This window comes from Lagenorhynchus albirostris, chromosome 14 (assembly GCF_949774975.1).
Source record: "Lagenorhynchus albirostris chromosome 14, mLagAlb1.1, whole genome shotgun sequence".
In the NCBI taxonomy this organism is placed as follows: domain Eukaryota; kingdom Metazoa; phylum Chordata; class Mammalia; order Artiodactyla; family Delphinidae; genus Lagenorhynchus; species Lagenorhynchus albirostris.
In genome coordinates this window covers 79,076,055-79,093,429 of record NC_083108.1, presented here as the reverse complement: position 1 = coordinate 79,093,429, position 17,375 = coordinate 79,076,055, and the positions used below count along the sequence as shown (strand labels likewise).

Genomic DNA, 17,375 nt, shown 5'->3' with positions numbered 1-17,375 from the left:
ATGAAAGCCACTAAAAGTTTCTTAATAGAAACAGTACACAATGAAAGATGTTTGGGGGAGATTTTTTTTTTTTGCCAGGGGTGGGGTGGAGGGGAGGATTTTTATGGCTATAGAGTATATAGGAAGTGTCTAGGCATAAAGAGACCAATCAGAAAGTTTAAGCTACAGTCAGCAAATCCCTCCGGTGCCCATGATAAAGAATCAACCCACCCCCTTCTCTATCTACATCTCTTCTCTAAAGCCAGACGAAATCTCAGAATCCTCCAAACAACATGAAATCTCAGAATCCTTCAAACAACACAACAATCAATCATAATTACCAGATAAAGTGAAACCTATTTGCCAGCTAGGTTAAAGATTAAGAAAGGATAGTCACAGAGGAAAGGAATGCCTGGTAGAAACAGAGGAACTTCATTTTGGATTCAAGTTCCTAAGTTAAAAGGACTAAAGAGACACTCTTCCACTTAAATGTGACAGAAAACAAAAAATAGCAGAGTAGGGGACTTCCCTGGTGGCGCAGTGGTTAGGAACCTGCCTGCCAATGCAGGGGACATGGGTTCGAGCCCTGGTCCAGGAAGATCCCACATGCCGCAGAACAGCTAGGCCCATGCGCCACAGCTACTGAGCCTGTGCTCTGGAGCCCATGAGACACAACTACTGAGCCTGAATGCCGCAACTACTGAGCCCTCATGCCATAACTACTGAAGCCCAAGTGCCTAGAGCCCATGCTCCACAACAAGAGAACCACTGCAGTAAGAAGACCACGCACTGCAACTAGGAGTGTCCCCAGCTCACCGCAACTAGAGAAAGCCCGCGTGCAGCAATGAAGACCCAACACAGCCAAAAATAAATAATAAATAAATAAATTAAAAAAAAATAGCAGAGTAGACCCTTTGCTAATTGAAACACTTAGAAAATTTTTTTCTGGACAGGTGGATCTTTTCTTAGATTACTAAATGAGTATCAAATTTTGAAAATAAGTCTTAAGAAACATATTACAAAGAAGAGGGAACAAGATTCCAAAGCCAGCTATGCAGCCAATGATGATGGGAGAACTTTGGCAAATAATCTCTGTGGCCTTAGTTTCCTCATCAGTAAAGAGAATGAGAAGTAAATACTCACCAGAGCCACCTCCAACTCCAGATCTGTATAATTCTAAAACACTGAGGGAATTCCCTGGCGGTCCAGTGGTTACGACTGCGTGCTTTCACTGCCAAGGGCCCAGGCTCGATCCCTGGTCAGAGAACTAAGATCCTGCAAGCCGCGTGGCGTGCCAAAACAAATAAAATACTCAGAGCTTAATATGTGTGGAGAATGACATGTAATAAAAACTTAGTATCTCACTTTTTAAAGAAGGTATTATTTCCCCCTTTTAATAAGTACAGAAACTGAGCCTGAGAGTAACTTGCCCATTCATTCACTCAAACATCTGACCACTTACTAAGTGCCAAGCACTGTTCCAGGAGACTGGGATACAATAGTGAACAAAATGAGGTTCCTGCCCTCACAGAGCTTAAATTTTAGTCACCAGGGGGTGAATCCCAATTCTAGCCCAGACTGGGGTTACCAGATAAAGGATACCCAGTCAAATTTGAAATTCAGATAAATAATAATTTTGTTCCATGCAATTTGGGACCTATTTATACCAAAAAATCAGTCGTCGTTTATCAGAAATGCAAGTTGGGGAGAGGGGGGAATAAATTGCAAGTTTGCGAGTTTTAAACTATATACACTATTATATATAAAATAGATAACCAAAAAGGACCAACTGTACAGCACAGGGAACTATACTCAATATTCTGTAATAACCTATAAGGGAAAAGAATCTGAAAAAGAATATATACGTCTGAATCACTGTGCCATACACCCGAAGCTAACACAACACTGTAAATCAACTATACTTAAAAAAAAAATTTAAAAAAATTCAAGTTTAACTGGGCATCCTGTATTTTTATTTGCTAAATCTGGCAACCCTAGAGTAGGAAAAAACTCCAAAACCCTTCCTCAATCCTTTTACTGCATCTTGGTGCCTCTAAATCAGTGACTTTGACTACACCAATGAAAAGTTACAGTTTAAATTGCAACACAGTATATATACATTACAGAAGTTCCTTAAAACAATTCTTACCCTTAAAATGCAATGCACTGTAATATCTTCTATTTTTTTCATTTTTTCTAAAAATGCTTGTCATGACCCACTAAAGTGATTTTACAATCTACTAAGGGGTCATCACCTAACCTTTGAGAAATTACTTCTTTGAAAGATATGAAAAACAATTTAACCTTGTCTTACGAGTCACCATTATGAGCACATCAATTAAACATATTATGCCATAAAATAGTAATGCCTCTGGGGTCTACTAAGGCATAGAGCTATACACTTATAGCCCTTGATGGTAAACTTTTGAGCTCTTGTGTGTTTTTTAATAATTTTCCCATCTCTTAACCTTCTATCATACTATTATTACTTCTCATCGCTACCAGTGTGTTTGCCCCTAAAAGTTTTACCTACTTGCTGGCAATCTGTAAATCAAAAAAGCAAGCTAAGCAGAATCACATATAAAGTGAAAAAGGCCCAAAAGCGCTCACCTTTCTGTAATCTGCACAAGCTTCAACCTTAAGTTTTTTCTCTACCTGATTTTCAAGTGTGTTTCAGGATTGAAAAAGAGGTAACTACACAAGGTCCACAAGAAATGTTTATCAGTCCCAAAAGAAGAATGCACGATTTGATTCAAAACCAGCCTTTTCTTTCTTTAAAACTAAAACTGGGACTTCCCTTGTGGTCCAGTGGCTAAGACTCTGCACTCCCAGTGCTGGGGGCCCAGGTTCCATCCCTGGTCAGGGAACTAGATCCCACATGCACGTCGCAACTAAAGATCCCATATGCCACAATGAAGATCCCGCGTGCCACAACTAAGACCCGGCAGAGCCAAATAAGTAAATAAACTTTTAAAAATAAATAAATAAAATTTAAAAATAAATTAAAAAAAACTATAATCAAGATACTCTATTTACAACAATTATTGCTAAGAGTATCTTTTAACATATGACTTATAAAAAGCAATATGAACATAAAGTGGCAATCAAAAATATTTGACATTGACAACCTCTTAAAGTCTCTCAAGGTAATACTTTCAAGAGGACAACACTCTAAAGTTCTGAAACTTTTTTTTTTTTTTTTTTGCGATACGTGGGCCTCTCATCGTTGCGGCCTCTCCCGTTGCAGAGCACAGGCTCCAGACGCGCAGGCTCAGCGGCCATGGCTCACGGGCCTAGCTGCTCCGCGGCATGTGGGATCTTCCCAGACTGGGGCACGAACCCGTGTCCCCTGCATCAGCAGGCGGACTCTCAACCACTGCGCCACCAGGGAAGCCCCCAGTTCTGAAACTCTTAATAAAAACAAGCCACATACCACAAACTGGTGAGAATTACAAAGACTCCCTTACAGCATGCCATTTTATCCAGTTCCCAAAATGCATTTAGCTACTAATCATGGCATGAAATTGTTATTGTATGGCCACTTGACTAAATTTCGAGGCTTAAAGTACAAGCAATCTACATAAATATTATTTTAAATTAAAGGGAATTTCAAATTTTCACATGAATACAACTGCAAATATTTTTAGCAAATAAAACCTAAGGTTAATAGTTGTGGCAAATTTTCATAAACCCCCCAGATCCACAATACTAAACAATTACAACTAACAAAACCAAGGACTTCACATTTAAGTAGATTTCACACCACATATGTACAAAATTATATATATATTTTTAAAAGGAACTAGACCTTCTATTTTATCCAGCTGAACTCAAGGTTACAAAAGCTATCCTGAAGGGCAAGGACTGTCTGTGGCTGCGTCTTCTTTAAAATACAAAGCATGATCTATTTATTTGTTTATTTATTTGGCTGCACTGGGTTTTAGTTGCCATGCGCACGTGGGACCTAGTTCCCTGACAGGGATCAAACCCGGGCACCAGGCATTGGGAGCTCGGGGCCTTAGCCACTGGACTACCGGGGAAGTCCCACACAGTACGATCTTGTTTATCTCTGCGTTTATTTAATGGGAAGGATGTAACAAAATTCTACAAATACGTTGCTTTGAGCAAATACCCTCACCTCTCAAAGCTTAAAATTTTTTCCCTTCTATTTTAAGACTTTGTTATTTTGTTATGCTCTAAAATTCTACAGTTTTAGGGAAAAAATAAATCTTTAAAAAGAAAATATATACTCTTGAATCCAAAACAGTAGGCACCATATGATCTCATTTTCGGAGTCTGAAAAATTGTTCACCAAATTTCTAACAGTGGTTACCTCAAAGGAAAGACTGTGGGAGATTTTAATTTTAAAGGAGTTTGGGCTTTTTTTTTAAATTCTGTGCACTCTTCTACATTAAATATTTAAAGCATACTGTTTTTCAAATTATAAAAGACAGAACTTTCAAATACAAATGAGGTAATACTTATACAAAGACTTTCTCAATTTATTAATCTGAAGAAAGAATCTGTTTTGGACACTGGTTTAAGTACAGCTCTTATCTCTATTATAAGATAAGCAGTGTGGGCCACATTCTGTACATGTCTGTATGCCCCAAAGTGTTAAATTTCATACACACACACACACACACACATATAAAAGAAATTCGTTTTGAGTAGAAAAGTATAGTTTAAAGATACAAAAAAACACATTAAGATATAGGTCAGGGGCTTCCCTGGTGGCGCAGTGGTTGAGAATCTGCCTGCTAATGCAGGGGACACAGGTTCGAGCCCTGGTCTGGGAAGAACCCACATGCCGCAGAGCAACTAGGCCCGTGAGCCACAATTGCTGAGCCTGCGCGTCTGGAGCCTGTGCTCCGCAACAAGAGAGGCCGCGATAGCGAGAGGCCCGCGCACCGCGATGAAGAGTGTCCCCCGCTTGCCACAACTAGAGAAAGCCCTCGCACAGAAACGAAGACCCAACACAGCAAAAATAAATTAATTAATTAAACTCCTACCCCCAACATCTTCTAAAAAAAAAAAAAACTGCCTAAGATATAGGTCAACCTGTTTCTAATCATGAGTAATGTTAGTAAAGTTATGGGATCAAAAGTGTCTACATTACAAATTCTAGATTTACGTGCTACAATTTTTCAAAAGCTTGATACCAGCTTCATATTCACTGATGAGTAAATTTTCTGACGAACACTCTCCCCCCCCCGGCTTTTTTTTAAAGACTAGTCCTTTGTTTTATTAATTAATTAATTTATTTTTGCTGTGTTGGGTCTTCGTTTCTGTGCGAGGGCTTTCTCTAGTTGTGACAAGCGGGGGCCACTCTTCATTGCAGTGTGCGGGCCTCTCACTATCACGGCTTCTCTTGTTGCGGAGCACAGGCTCCAGACGCGCAGGCTCAGTAGTTGTGGCTCACGGGCCTAGTTGCTCCGCGGTATGTGGGAGCCTCCCAGACCAGGGCTCGAACCCGTGTCCCCTGCATTAGCAGGCAGATTCTCAACCACTGCACCACCAGGGAAGCCCCCCCCCCGCTTTTTTTCCCTTTTGGCCACCCGCAGCATGCGGGATCCTAGTGCCCCAACCAGGGACAGAACACGTGCCCCCTGCGCTGGAAGCACAGTCTTGACCACTGGACTGCCAGGGAAGTCCCAACACATCCTTATTTTTGAAATCTAACATCTAAGGAGGTAAAAAGACCTCAAGAGGAAAGAGCAATCTACTTTTATTTTAATGACACTCTTGCTAAAATATATGGACCTCTTAAATCTTGGTATGGTTAACACTCACAGATGACCCAGATAGGCTAAAAAAAAAAAAAAAAGGCAAGTACTTTCAATTAAAAAAATACAGTAGCAGGTAGGCCTGTTAGTAAACTGTATCTCCACTGAAGTCACAATCATTTGAAATAGCTACAAAGAGAGAATTTTGTTTAGGCTTAACTCTTTAAAATGATATCAAAATACTATTATTATCTAGCCAAAATAGAAAATTACAATTCTAGGGAAAAAATCTTATAAAAACTTAAAATCCTTTTCAAGGTAAACACTTTGCAATGGTGAAAATAAGTACTAACACAGCTGTATCTATTTAGACAGAAAAACTCCTTAAAGCTGAAACATATGGCTATTAAATAGCTATAGTTAACATCCCCTGTGTAAAAGTATAGGAAAGTATAAAAACACAGAAAGTATAGAAACACAGTGTAAAAGTATAGAAACACAGAAAATGCAAGTTTACATTTAACCAAAAAAGAAACACCATGACTGATACCATGCAACGCGTTGACTTTTCAAAATGCAAAATCTTTAAGCAACTATAGGCTTACTTTTACCTTTGTCAAAGATAAGCTATTTGTTGTAGGTTTTTGCCCAATCTTAAACAGCGTATTTTTGCTGTACACCTGAAACTAACACAACATTGTAAATCAACTATATTCCAATAAAATTTTTTTAAAGTATATTTTCTTTAGGTACTTGGGATGAAAATTAAACTGATTAGGTAAAATTAAAAAGCCCAACAGAAACACAAAAAGGTACCTCTTTTAACAACCATCTACAGTTTACCTGTGGATTAATTTGTTAATTAATCCACATAAAAGAATGAATTAGCAAGGGATGATGCAGTTCAAACCTTATAAATTACAACTGGGGCCATATGATTAATTAATTTAGGTTAAAAGCAAATGGCTAACTACCTCACGTTCAAAACTTTGCTCAAATGTTATCTCTTCAAGAGGCTAACCCATTTAAAACTGCAACCCACTCCCTTCCCCCACACTCCCATATCATATCTTTAATCTGCTCTCCTCTAATCCTATGGCTCTTAACTAATATATACAGTTTGCTAATTTAATGTCTCATTTATTGTCTGGTTCCTCACACCGGAATGTAAACAACTGGAGGGCAGCTATCTTTCCTTTTATTCATTAATATATCCCAAGCACCTACCTCTCCATTGTACACAGATTTTCAATAAATTTATGTATTGAATGAATGTAGTTTTTTTAGGCTCTTCTATAAGAAACTTAATTTAAAGAGACAAAAATCTCACCAATATTTAAATGGAAGCATGATGAACAATTACAATGAACTGCAGCATAATTTCTAAGTTGCAATGCCTTAAGAGAAAGAAGCAGTGAAAGTACTAAGCTGAAAATTACTAAGAAAGTTTTCATTCACACTTAATCCTGTATCCAAAGAAATTCTAATACTGTATTATTTTAGGGTCTGGAATACAGTAATAGGATTATAAACCTGTATCTACATCTATCTATCTATGAATACATACACATGCAACACATATATATATATTTTAACAGGGAAGGGAACATGGAAAAGAAAGAGATACGGCTTAACCAGTGATAATTCCCAATAGTGCTATGAAATTACAAAAAAAGGTACTAAAAAATAATTTGATCTTATACTAGCAGCTAATAAAAAATACTTTTAGATGAACAAGGAAGGTTAACCAAAAAACACAAAGTTTTAGAATAAGTTCCTCAGGACTGTCATTCCTCTACGTAGCAGAAGTATCAGCACAATAGATATACCATGTATCCTCATTAATATTAACAGTTACAATTTTCAAACCACCTTCACATTCATTAATTAAATCCTCAGAGAAACCAAAGTGAAAGATAAACAGGTAACTAATAAAAGCACTTAATTATGTATGCACTCGACAGTAAATGCAACTTTTCCCTTCAAAATCCCCCAAAGTGTTTGACAAACTACAAAAAACCGTTCTATAAAAGAGCCACCTTTTCAGCACTGGAAACTAACACAAGTCTCCTGAAGAGTATTATGGCACAGCTAGCAAGAGCCATAAAAAACTTGAAGACCTCTGGCCTAGTAAAACCACTCCTGGGAACTTCTCTAAGGAAATAATTAGACTGAAGCAAAAAGCTCTTAGTATAAAGATGTTTACTGCACCACCATCTATAATAGCAAAAATGTGGAAACCCAAATCCCCACAATAGAATGGTTGAGCAGAAACTTTAAAAAGAAAATTTATAATGCAGTGCTAAGAAGAAAAAAGCTGAACACAAAATAACATACACAATCACTAAAACCACATAAAAATCAAAGCAGCAAAAATAAGAATTGGATTAAGGTAAAATTACGTTCACACTTTAACACTGTGTTTACATTAATCTAAGAGAAAACAGCCACCTTCTAAAGCATATGACAATTAAAGACAATAAATTTTTGAAAGCCATGAAAATCCACTGTTGACAACAAAAAAATTCGAATATGAAATGCTGTATTATTTAAAGCAGACATGTGAGTTTCTAGACTTTCAAGAATATTTTGCTGTCTATAAACATGGCAAACCCAATGCTGCATTTTTTTAATTCACCTTTGGTCCCAGAAACACATTTGAACTGCTGATACACACAAGCATACGTGAAGAAACTCTAGAAACTGTAATTGGTTTATAAAGAACCCAGTAACAGTGATTCAAAATGGAAAGGAATTCCACAAGTACATTAACTAAAGAACATGTACAATAACAAAATTTCACACTATATGAATCCAATACATTAAACGAAACTTCACATATTCATCAAAAAGAATAAGGGCTACATACAATTTATCACTCAAAAGAACTTAAGGCAAGCAAGAATCTAAATTAATCTTAAATGTTTGTGAAGTCTCAAGGAACAAAAAAGATCTGTGGTATTAAAACATTCCAAATATTTTTGATCACTCAAGCCACTCTGGAACAAATTCTCTAATTTTTAAGCCTAAGGAAAACTGATGCAATCTAAAAACCTTAGTTTTCATTTTTAATTATTTAAACAAGTTGAATATATCTGCCAGATTTCTATCTGATCCCAAAAAGGAAAAAACAGTGCATCCTTCTTTATAAAAATTATACTTAAATTTTTTCCAAATTTTTTTGTTACTACGGATGCCACTGGAAAACGGGAACTGAAGTTACAGAATTGTATGTGGACAGAGCTGGGAAAATAAGCACTTCATTTTAACTAGTTTTGATAGGTAGCAACTGTAGATGCTTCAAAGGCGAAACTGGGAGTGGGGGGCGGGGGTGGGTGGGTAGCGTATAAGTCAAGAAAACCAGTGCTCCTGACTGTCCCACACTGAAGGCAGAACTCCTTAAAAAACCAGCTCTGGGGCCTTCCTGGTGGCCCAGAGGTTAAGAATAATCTCCCTACCAATGCAGGGGACACGGGTTCGAGCGCTGGTCGGGGAACTAAGATGCCACATGCCGCGGAGCAACTAAGCCCGTGCGCCACAACTACTGAGCCTGCGCTCTAGAGCCCGCGCGCGTGCCACAACTACTGAAGCCCGTGCGCCTAGAGCCCGTGCCCCGCAACAAGCCACCGCAATGGGAAGCCCGGCACCGCAAGGAAGAGTAGCTCCCGCTCACCGCAACTAGAGAAAGCCCGCGCCTGCGCGCTGCAAAAATAAAATTTTTAAATTTATTTTTTAAAAAATCAGCTCTGAATCATCTTGATGGATAAGTTATCCTGCCATAAATGATAATTCTTTGGAAATGGATTGCTAAAAACCTGTTTTCAAAAAGAAAACTGAAAAAAAAAGAAGAAAAAAAGAAAACTCTGCATCAAAAAATACCCCCTTATCCCACCACCTGCTAAAGCCAGGAGGTCTACTTAAGGAGGACTCTCATCACCGAGCCTGCCAACCCCGCCTAGGCCTAAGGGGAGGCACGGTGGTGCCGGCAACACGGATGGGCTTGGGGCACAGGGGACGTGGACTGGCCTGCCCTTGGTGATCTCTGGCGGCAATCCCCAAGTTAAGGGCACTGGCCACAACGGAATGCAATCTATTGACATTTGCTGCCCCGTCTGAACACTAAGCATTTTCTTAGTTCGCGAAATGCGAACTGACAACCCCCCCGCCACGCACCCCGCACCAGGCCTCCAGAGCCAGACCCGGTCGGCTGAGGCGACGTGAGCCCCCAGTCTGTACCACAAACCTGGGTCAAAGTGAAGTGGGGGAGGCGACGCAAGTAAACACCGCATTTCTGCCTTCCGGAACCCCACCGTGCCTCCTGCTGACATCCCTCTCCTCTGGAAATTTATAAATCGGGGCAAGTACTGGGAAAAAACACACAGCGTGCCCGCCCCCTGCCGCTAACGCCCGCTACGTCCCCGGTCCGGCCTGAGCTGCCGCGCCTGGGGCCGGCCTTCGCCCACCACTATTCAAAGGCGCCTTCTCCTCCGCGGCCTCGGAACAGCAATGCGGCTCGGCCGCCACCCGCGCCAGAGAGGCCTTGCGGGGGAAGGAGGGAGGCCGGGAGGGGGTCGGGCACTCCCCCATCCCTTCCGCACGTGGGGGAGGGCGGAACGCTGCGGGAAACCGCACAGAGCCCCACGATTCCCGCGGAGCTCTGGAGCCCCCGCCGCCGCCTCAGACTTAAATGGGAAGGGCTGCGGGGGTCACTGCCCACCCACCTCCACCCGGTCCTTCGATCTCTCTCTGGGCAGAGAAGGGCGTGGGTAAGGAGACTGCACAGACCCTCATGACGCCAGCTGAGGCTGTGGCTGCCCCTTTAACAGGCGGGGGGGGGGGGGGACACTGCCCTAACCTTACCCCCCTCCCTCGTTATTCCCAAACGGGGGAGTTGGCAAGTTTCGGGAGACAACCTAAACCTAAAGACCCTTCCACGTTAATATTTAAAGGAGGTGGGAGCGCTGCCCAAGCAGCCCCCTTACTGGGGGCAGAGGAGCCTTAAAAAAGGTGATCGAGGGCTGACAATCGCCGAGACCTGTAAAGCCTCCCGAACACTTAAATGGAGAGGGGGAGGCTGCCGAGTCCTTCCATCTTGACCGTTTGAGAGAGGGGGTGGGGATGTTGCAGGAGGATGGACACCGCCTGACATTCCCAGAGGGATTCCGCGGCGCCCCCTCACCCTACCGCACCAGGCTCTAGACGGGAGCGCCACCCCCACTGAAGGCCCCCAGCCCACCCCGCCCCCCCAGCCCAGGCAGTCACGGGGCGGGGACCGCGGTGCGGGCCGCGGGGGAGGGGACGCGAGGCCCGGGCTGGTCCAGGCCCCTAAGCATAGGAGGCAGGGGCGCGACACCCACCTGCCCAGGCCCGGCCGCCCGCCGCCTGCGCTCGCCGCCGCCACCGAGGAGGAGGAGGAGGAGGAAGCCGCGGCCGAGGACGACGAGACTGAGGAAGAGGACGGCGACGGCGCGGCGGCGGGCGACGTGAGGAGGCCGCCGCCGCCGCCAGGCTTGCGGGCATTGGCGGCCGCGGGCTGCTGCTGCTGCTGCTGCTGCTGCTGGGGCTTCAGCGACATGGTGAGGGGCCCATACACCGGCCCGCACGCCGGGCGGGGACAGCCGGGAGCCGGGCGCGCCGAAGAGACGCCGGAGCGCGGCGGGGAGGCGCGGGTCGGCGCGGCGGGGGGGGCACCCGGGCCGGCGAGGGGGAGAAGGAGGACGACGAAGGGGCGGGGAGGCCCGCCGAAACCGAGGAGCCGCCGGGAGCCGGGCCGGGGCGCGCCACCGCCGTTGCCGTTGCTACCAAAACAGTCTGAGGCGGAGGGAGGCGAGCGTTGCCCGGAGGGAGGGGGGCCGGGGCCGGGCGGGGGAGGGGCGGCGGAGGGATACGGTGTCGGAGCCCCGCCGCTGCCGCCGCCCCGCCGCGCCGGCCGCGGGAGCGAGCGCCGCCCGGGCCACCTGGCCGCGGCGAAGCGACGAGGCTCGATGGCCGCCGCGGGGCCCCGAGGAGCTGCGGCCGCCGAGCGCATCGGGGGTCGGGCACACAGAGGTGCCGCGTGGCGACGCTGGGTGGGCGCGGAGGTGCGGAATGGGGACTCTTTACCGGAAGTCGGAAGGGTCGGGAGGAAGCAGAACGTGAGGCGGCACCGGGGCAGGGAGGGACACGTGAGGAGCGGGCGCCGCGCAGGGCCGCGTTCGCTGGGGTCGGGTGAGGGCCCGGCGCCGGCCGGCCCTGCCCGGATCCGCCCTCTTCGAGGCGGGTCTGCCCTTCGGAGAGGGAGTGTCTATGTTCGCCTGCAGGGCCAGCCTAGTGTAGCGAACCCAAACGCAGTGGTTCTGGGCGCCCCTCACCCGCGCAGCGTTCACCGTTCTCAGGCAGCTAGGAGAATCCGTGTTTGCCCCACCTGATGCAACTTCGAAAATGGACTGCAAGTGTCTTCAGGGCGGAGACTGTCTTGCTATATATAAAGCACCTGGAACACAAGCCTCCCATAGTTTTCTTTGTATCCCCGGCACCTGGCACACAGTAGGCTCTCACTGTGTCAGCCGGGTGTCAAAGACAGTCCGTCCTGTCTTCCCTTGCCAAGACCAACAGGGTAGGAATCGAACAACCTCCCGGGGCCACCCACATCTGATTACGTTTTCCCCGCTTTTCCAACCCCGGCACCACTGACTAGAAAACTCTTTTGGGTATCTGACCTTCATTTGAACCCATGTTCCTTCACTTTGAACTTCTTTTTCCTCCTTCATGAGACTCAAAAAGAAGTACATGATTGGTAGAGCTATTGGTAATGGGGTTTCCTTCGGTGGAGACAGATCTCACAAGAATGTGCGAACTTTAGACCTTGGCCCCTTTAGAAGTTTTACTTTAACTTAGCTTGGTAGCCAGCACAGTAATCCGTGTTTCTTTTCTTTCTTTCTTTTTCTTTTTTTACTGTGTTGCAATTAAATTGGAAGCGATTAGGTAACTTTTGTTTCCCTTGGTGAAGAATCTAGTTTTTTAAAAAGTGAAATTACTTCAGGAAATGATAGGGAGGAAACACCAACATGTACCTCAGTCTCCCAGAACTATCAAATAAAGGTAAAGACATAGAGAAACTTAGAAAATGATTAAGCCATGAGCCTCCAGTAGCCAAATTGAAAATCTCCTAGCTAGTTGGGCAAAAATGATTATCATATTCTGCAAACAGTTGAAAAGTGGGATATCAACTTTATCTTCCATCTGAGGTAGAAAGGAGGTTGAGGAGGGAAAGAGCATTCTTTTAAGCCAACAGTTGCAAACTCCTTGAAAAATTAACCCAAAGGAAACTGAGACTAAAAAACTGGATGAGGGAAAAAAAAAAATAGAAGGACCATAATAGAAATACAATCAACTTTCTCTCGTTTAATGATTTGACAGTTAGCCATATCTGGGACCAAGGTCCCAAAATTCAATGCTAGGACCAAATTCCACAGATAGAAGGAAAAAAGAAAGTGGAATAAGAAGACCTGAAGCTGACATAGCTGAACTTGATTTCATTTATGCTGAGAAAGCTGAAGTTTTCACCTATTATTATTGAAACTATATTTTAACAGCTTTATTGAAATATATCTTACATACTATGAAATTCACCCATTTTGTGTACAATTCAGTGATTCTCCGTAAATTTGCACAGTTGTGCAACCATCACAACTAATTTCTGAACATCTCCATCACCCCAAAAGAATCATTTTTACCCATTTGCAGTTACTCCCAGAACATCCTCAGTCCCAGCAGCCACTAATCTACATGTCTCAGTGGATTTATCTGCTGTATACATTTCATATAAATGGGATTTTACAATGTGTTCTTTGCCTTCTTTCACTTGACATGTTTTTGAGGTTTATCCATGTCATAGCATGTATCAGGGTTTCATTCCTTATTATCACTGAATAGTATTCCATTGTATGGATATACTTGGATTCAACCAACCATGGATCGAAACAGAAATTTTTTTTTTAATTTTATTTATTTTATTTTTGGCTGCGTTGGGTCTTCGCTGCTGCGCGCGGGCTTTCTCTAGTTGCGGTGAGAGGGGGCTACTCTTTGTTGCGATGCGCAGGTTTCTCATTGCGGTGGCTTCTCTTGTTGCAGAGCACAGGCTCTAGGTGCGCAGGCTCAGTAGTTGTGGCGCACGGGCTTAGTTGTTCCGCGGCATGTGGGATCTTCCCGGACCAGGGCTCGACCCTGTGTCCCCTGCATTGGCAGGAGGATTCTTAACCACTGTGCCACCAGGGAAGCCCGAAAAAAAATTTTTTTCTTACAGGTTTTTTTGGTTTGTTTTTGTCTTTTGTTTTGTTTGTTTTGGCCACACTGTGCGGCTTGTTGGATCTTAGTTCTCCCGCCAGGGATCGAACCCAGGCCCCTGGCAGTGGAAGTGCTGAGTCCTAACCACTAGACCGCCGGGGAGTTTCCCCCCCAAAAATTTTAATTCCCAAAAGTTCCAAAAAGCAAAACTTGAATTGGCTAAGCTCTGGCAACTATTTATATAGCATTTACGTTGTATTAGTTATTATAAGTAATCTAGAGGTGATTTAAAGTATACGGGAGAATGTATATAGTTTATGTGCAAATACTACACCATTTTATACAGAGAACTTGAGCATACTCGGATTTTGGTATCCATGGGGTTCCTGGAACCAATCCCTTGAGGATACTGAGGGATGACTATACCACATTTTGTGTATCTACTCACCAGTTGGTGGACATTTTGATTGTTTCAAGTTTTGGGCTATTATGAATAATGCTGCTATGAACATTTGTAAACATATGTCTTCATGTAGACATATATTTTTATTTCTTTTGGGCAGATGCCTAGTAATGGAATGTTGGGTGATATGGTAAATTTAAATTTAACTTTTTAAAGATACTGTCAAACTCTTTTCCAAAGTTACTGTGCCATTTCATAATACATCCACACCTGGAATATTTGAGAGTTTATCATTAAAATTTGATTTCTCAGGAGTTCCCTGGTGGCCTAGTGGTTAGGATTCTGGGCTTTCACTGCCATGCCCGGGTGCAATCCCTGGTCAGGGAACTGAGATCCCACAAGCTATGCGGCGTGGCCAAAAAAAAAAAAAAATTTTTTTTGATTTCTGTTTTTATATTAAAATAGAAACCAAGGGAGCCTCTACTGTTGATTCTATTCTATACAGCCCCCTTTTTTCTTTGTGGAAGGAGGATCACCACCCAAAATGAAGTAATATCACTTATTGCAAACCCTTCATCTGAATTCTGGATCTCTGAAGACATGGTTAACAACAACTGTGATGTCAGAGGGCTTTAGCTTTAGATGAAAATGCCGGGATAATGCACCGTAAGACAGAATGGTGTGTGGGAATTCCCTGGCAGTCCAGTGGTTAGGACTCAGAGCTTCCACTTCTGGCGGCCTGGGTTTGATCCCTGGTCGGGGAACTAATCCAGCCCCCTCCAAAAAAAAGACAAAATAGCGTGGAAGGCAGCCGTTAAAGTGACCCCCTATGATCCTGTTCTCCTGGTGTTCAGACCCTGTGAAATCCCCTCCACTTGAATATGAGCAAGACCTAGTGGCTTCCTTCTAACAAAAAGTTGGAAAAAATTATGGGTTTTCACTCCAGAATTAGGTTACAAAAACTGTGCCTTTTGTATTGGATTGCACATTCTCACTTGCTTTGAAGAAGGCTAGCTGCCATGTTGTGAGCTGCCCTATGGAGAGGCCTGCATGGCAAGGAACTGATGTCTCCAACCACAGCGAGAACCTGATGGACAGCAACAAGCCATGTGAGTGAGCTTGGAAGAGGATCATCCTCTAATCAAGCCTTGATATGACTCTAGCCCTGGTCAATGTACCTTATTAGGCTTTCTTAGAAACCCCGTGCCTGAGACACCCAGCTAAACTGTACCAGACTCCTAATTCTTGTTGTTTAAGTCATTACGTTTTGCAATAATTTGTTATGCAGCAATAGATAACATGGGCTTCCCCGGTGGTGCAGGGGTTGAGAATCTGCCTGCCAGTGCAGGGGTCACGGGTTCGAGCCCTGGTCTGGGAAGATCCCACATGCCGCGGAGTAACTGGGCCCGTGAGCCACAAGTACTGAGCCTGCGCATCTGGGGCCTGTGCTCCGCAGCAAGAGAGGCCACGACAGTGAGAGGCCCGCGCACTGCGATGAAGAGTGGCCCCCGCTCGCCGCAACTAGAGAAAGCCCTCGCACAGAAACGAAGACCCAACACAGCCATAAATAAATAAATAAATAGATAGATAGATAACTAATACACACAACCCCCAAAAAAGTGCATTTCCTATGATTTCTGTGTGCATTCAGAATTCTTTAAAGACAAATGCTGAAGTCAGGAACTAACATTGTATCCAATAGAAGTTGAATCTTTGAATGCTTCCCCCACCCCAAATGATTTTCAGGTAGCCGTTTAAACAAAACCAACAAGTGTCATTGGGGAGTTGTCATTGAAGACAGTGAAGAACATTGTTCTGAAAGAGTTCAGATATAGAAAAGTATTGCTTAAATACTTCAAAAATAGCTGTGGCCACTTCAACCACTATTTCAGAAATGAAAGAAGTATCAAGTGAGAAACCATATAGAGAAAGACTTTCAAACTTGGGAATCCAGTCCTGTGGATTCTATACTTGCTTTCTGATTTTCAGTGACCCTTCAATGAGCCACACGGCCCTTTAATTTTCATCATAGCAATGAGTAATCAAGTCTGAGGATTTGGAGATGAAAAAGTGATGTAGCCATGCAAAACAGAAATGGGAAGAGTGATTTGTGATCACTCAGTACAGCAGCACACATCAGATGATCCAGTATTTCCAGCAATTCACTTTTCTGCAATCATTTCTTTTCAGCTCTCTTCATTTGAACATGCTTAATGTATGATGATACATTATTCACTCAATACTCTTGATTTCTCTTTCAAAAGCATGAAAATTAATTCAAATCAAAACTAACGTGCACCCCCCCAAACCCATCCTCTTCAAGTTTTTGCATAGACTTGAAAAAAGAAAAAAGAGCAGATGTAATTTCAAAAATAGGACCATCGCTAATTAAACCAGTGTTTTTTTTCTAACCATGGTTACTCAGAATTCTTAGAGGCTAATCTATTTGTAGACACTCCAGGAATCCCAAAAGACTAAAGGCGATAAAAAAAAAAAGAGAAAGAAAAAAGGAAGGAAGGAAGGAAAAAAAGGAAGGAAGGAAGGAAGGAAGGAAGAAAGAGTGTGGTATGATGCTACCAGGAGGGCATTATTTACACACCTTGTGTGCAAAGTAACGACATTCCCATAGGTTTGAAAAAACTGAGAAGGGTGTGACAAAATAGGGAACACAGCAACATTATTTGAAAAGCTTTTAAATGAGCCATTTCCTCCACACAAGCACACTTCTGGTTGTTAAGTTGCTCGTTTTGTTTTACCTTGTGGGACAGAATAATAATGCAGTGACATTATTCGCAAGGCAAAAGCTGGATGCCGGCTGAAATAGACACAAAAGAAAGAATTCTTTATTTTTCACTGGAAATGCTTGTGCTGTGCAGAGCCAGAAATTTAAAGAAACTCGGCCATTTGTTTTTCCTGGTTCTCCCTTTCTGTTTTCATTCACCCTCTTTTTGGGAGGTGAATTTCCTGGGCAGCCTGTTATTTCAGGGTCCACAGGTTTATGG

The 17,375-nt window shown here is 43.5% G+C and overlaps 1 protein-coding gene across 32 annotated transcripts in view; it reads right to left on the bottom strand.

Moving 5' to 3' along the window:
• Nucleotides 1-11,541, bottom strand: part of ATXN2 (ataxin 2) — a 127,612-nt gene extending 116,071 nt beyond the window's left edge. For 17 of the 32 annotated variants that reach the window (XR_009534776.1, XR_009534777.1, XR_009534780.1 and 14 more), the window contains exon 1: nt 11,063-11,408. Coding sequence is in view for 12 of the 32 variants with exons in the window: in XM_060121373.1 (XP_059977356.1) it covers nt 11,063-11,280 (218 nt within the window). In the remaining 20 variants the exon portion in view is untranslated. Of the gene's footprint in view, nt 1-11,062 lie in introns of all 32 variants that reach the window. The other 15 variants (XR_009534790.1, XR_009534792.1, XR_009534791.1 and 12 more) reach the window with 2 other exon arrangements.
• Between the last annotated feature and the right edge of the window lie 5,834 nt (nt 11,542-17,375).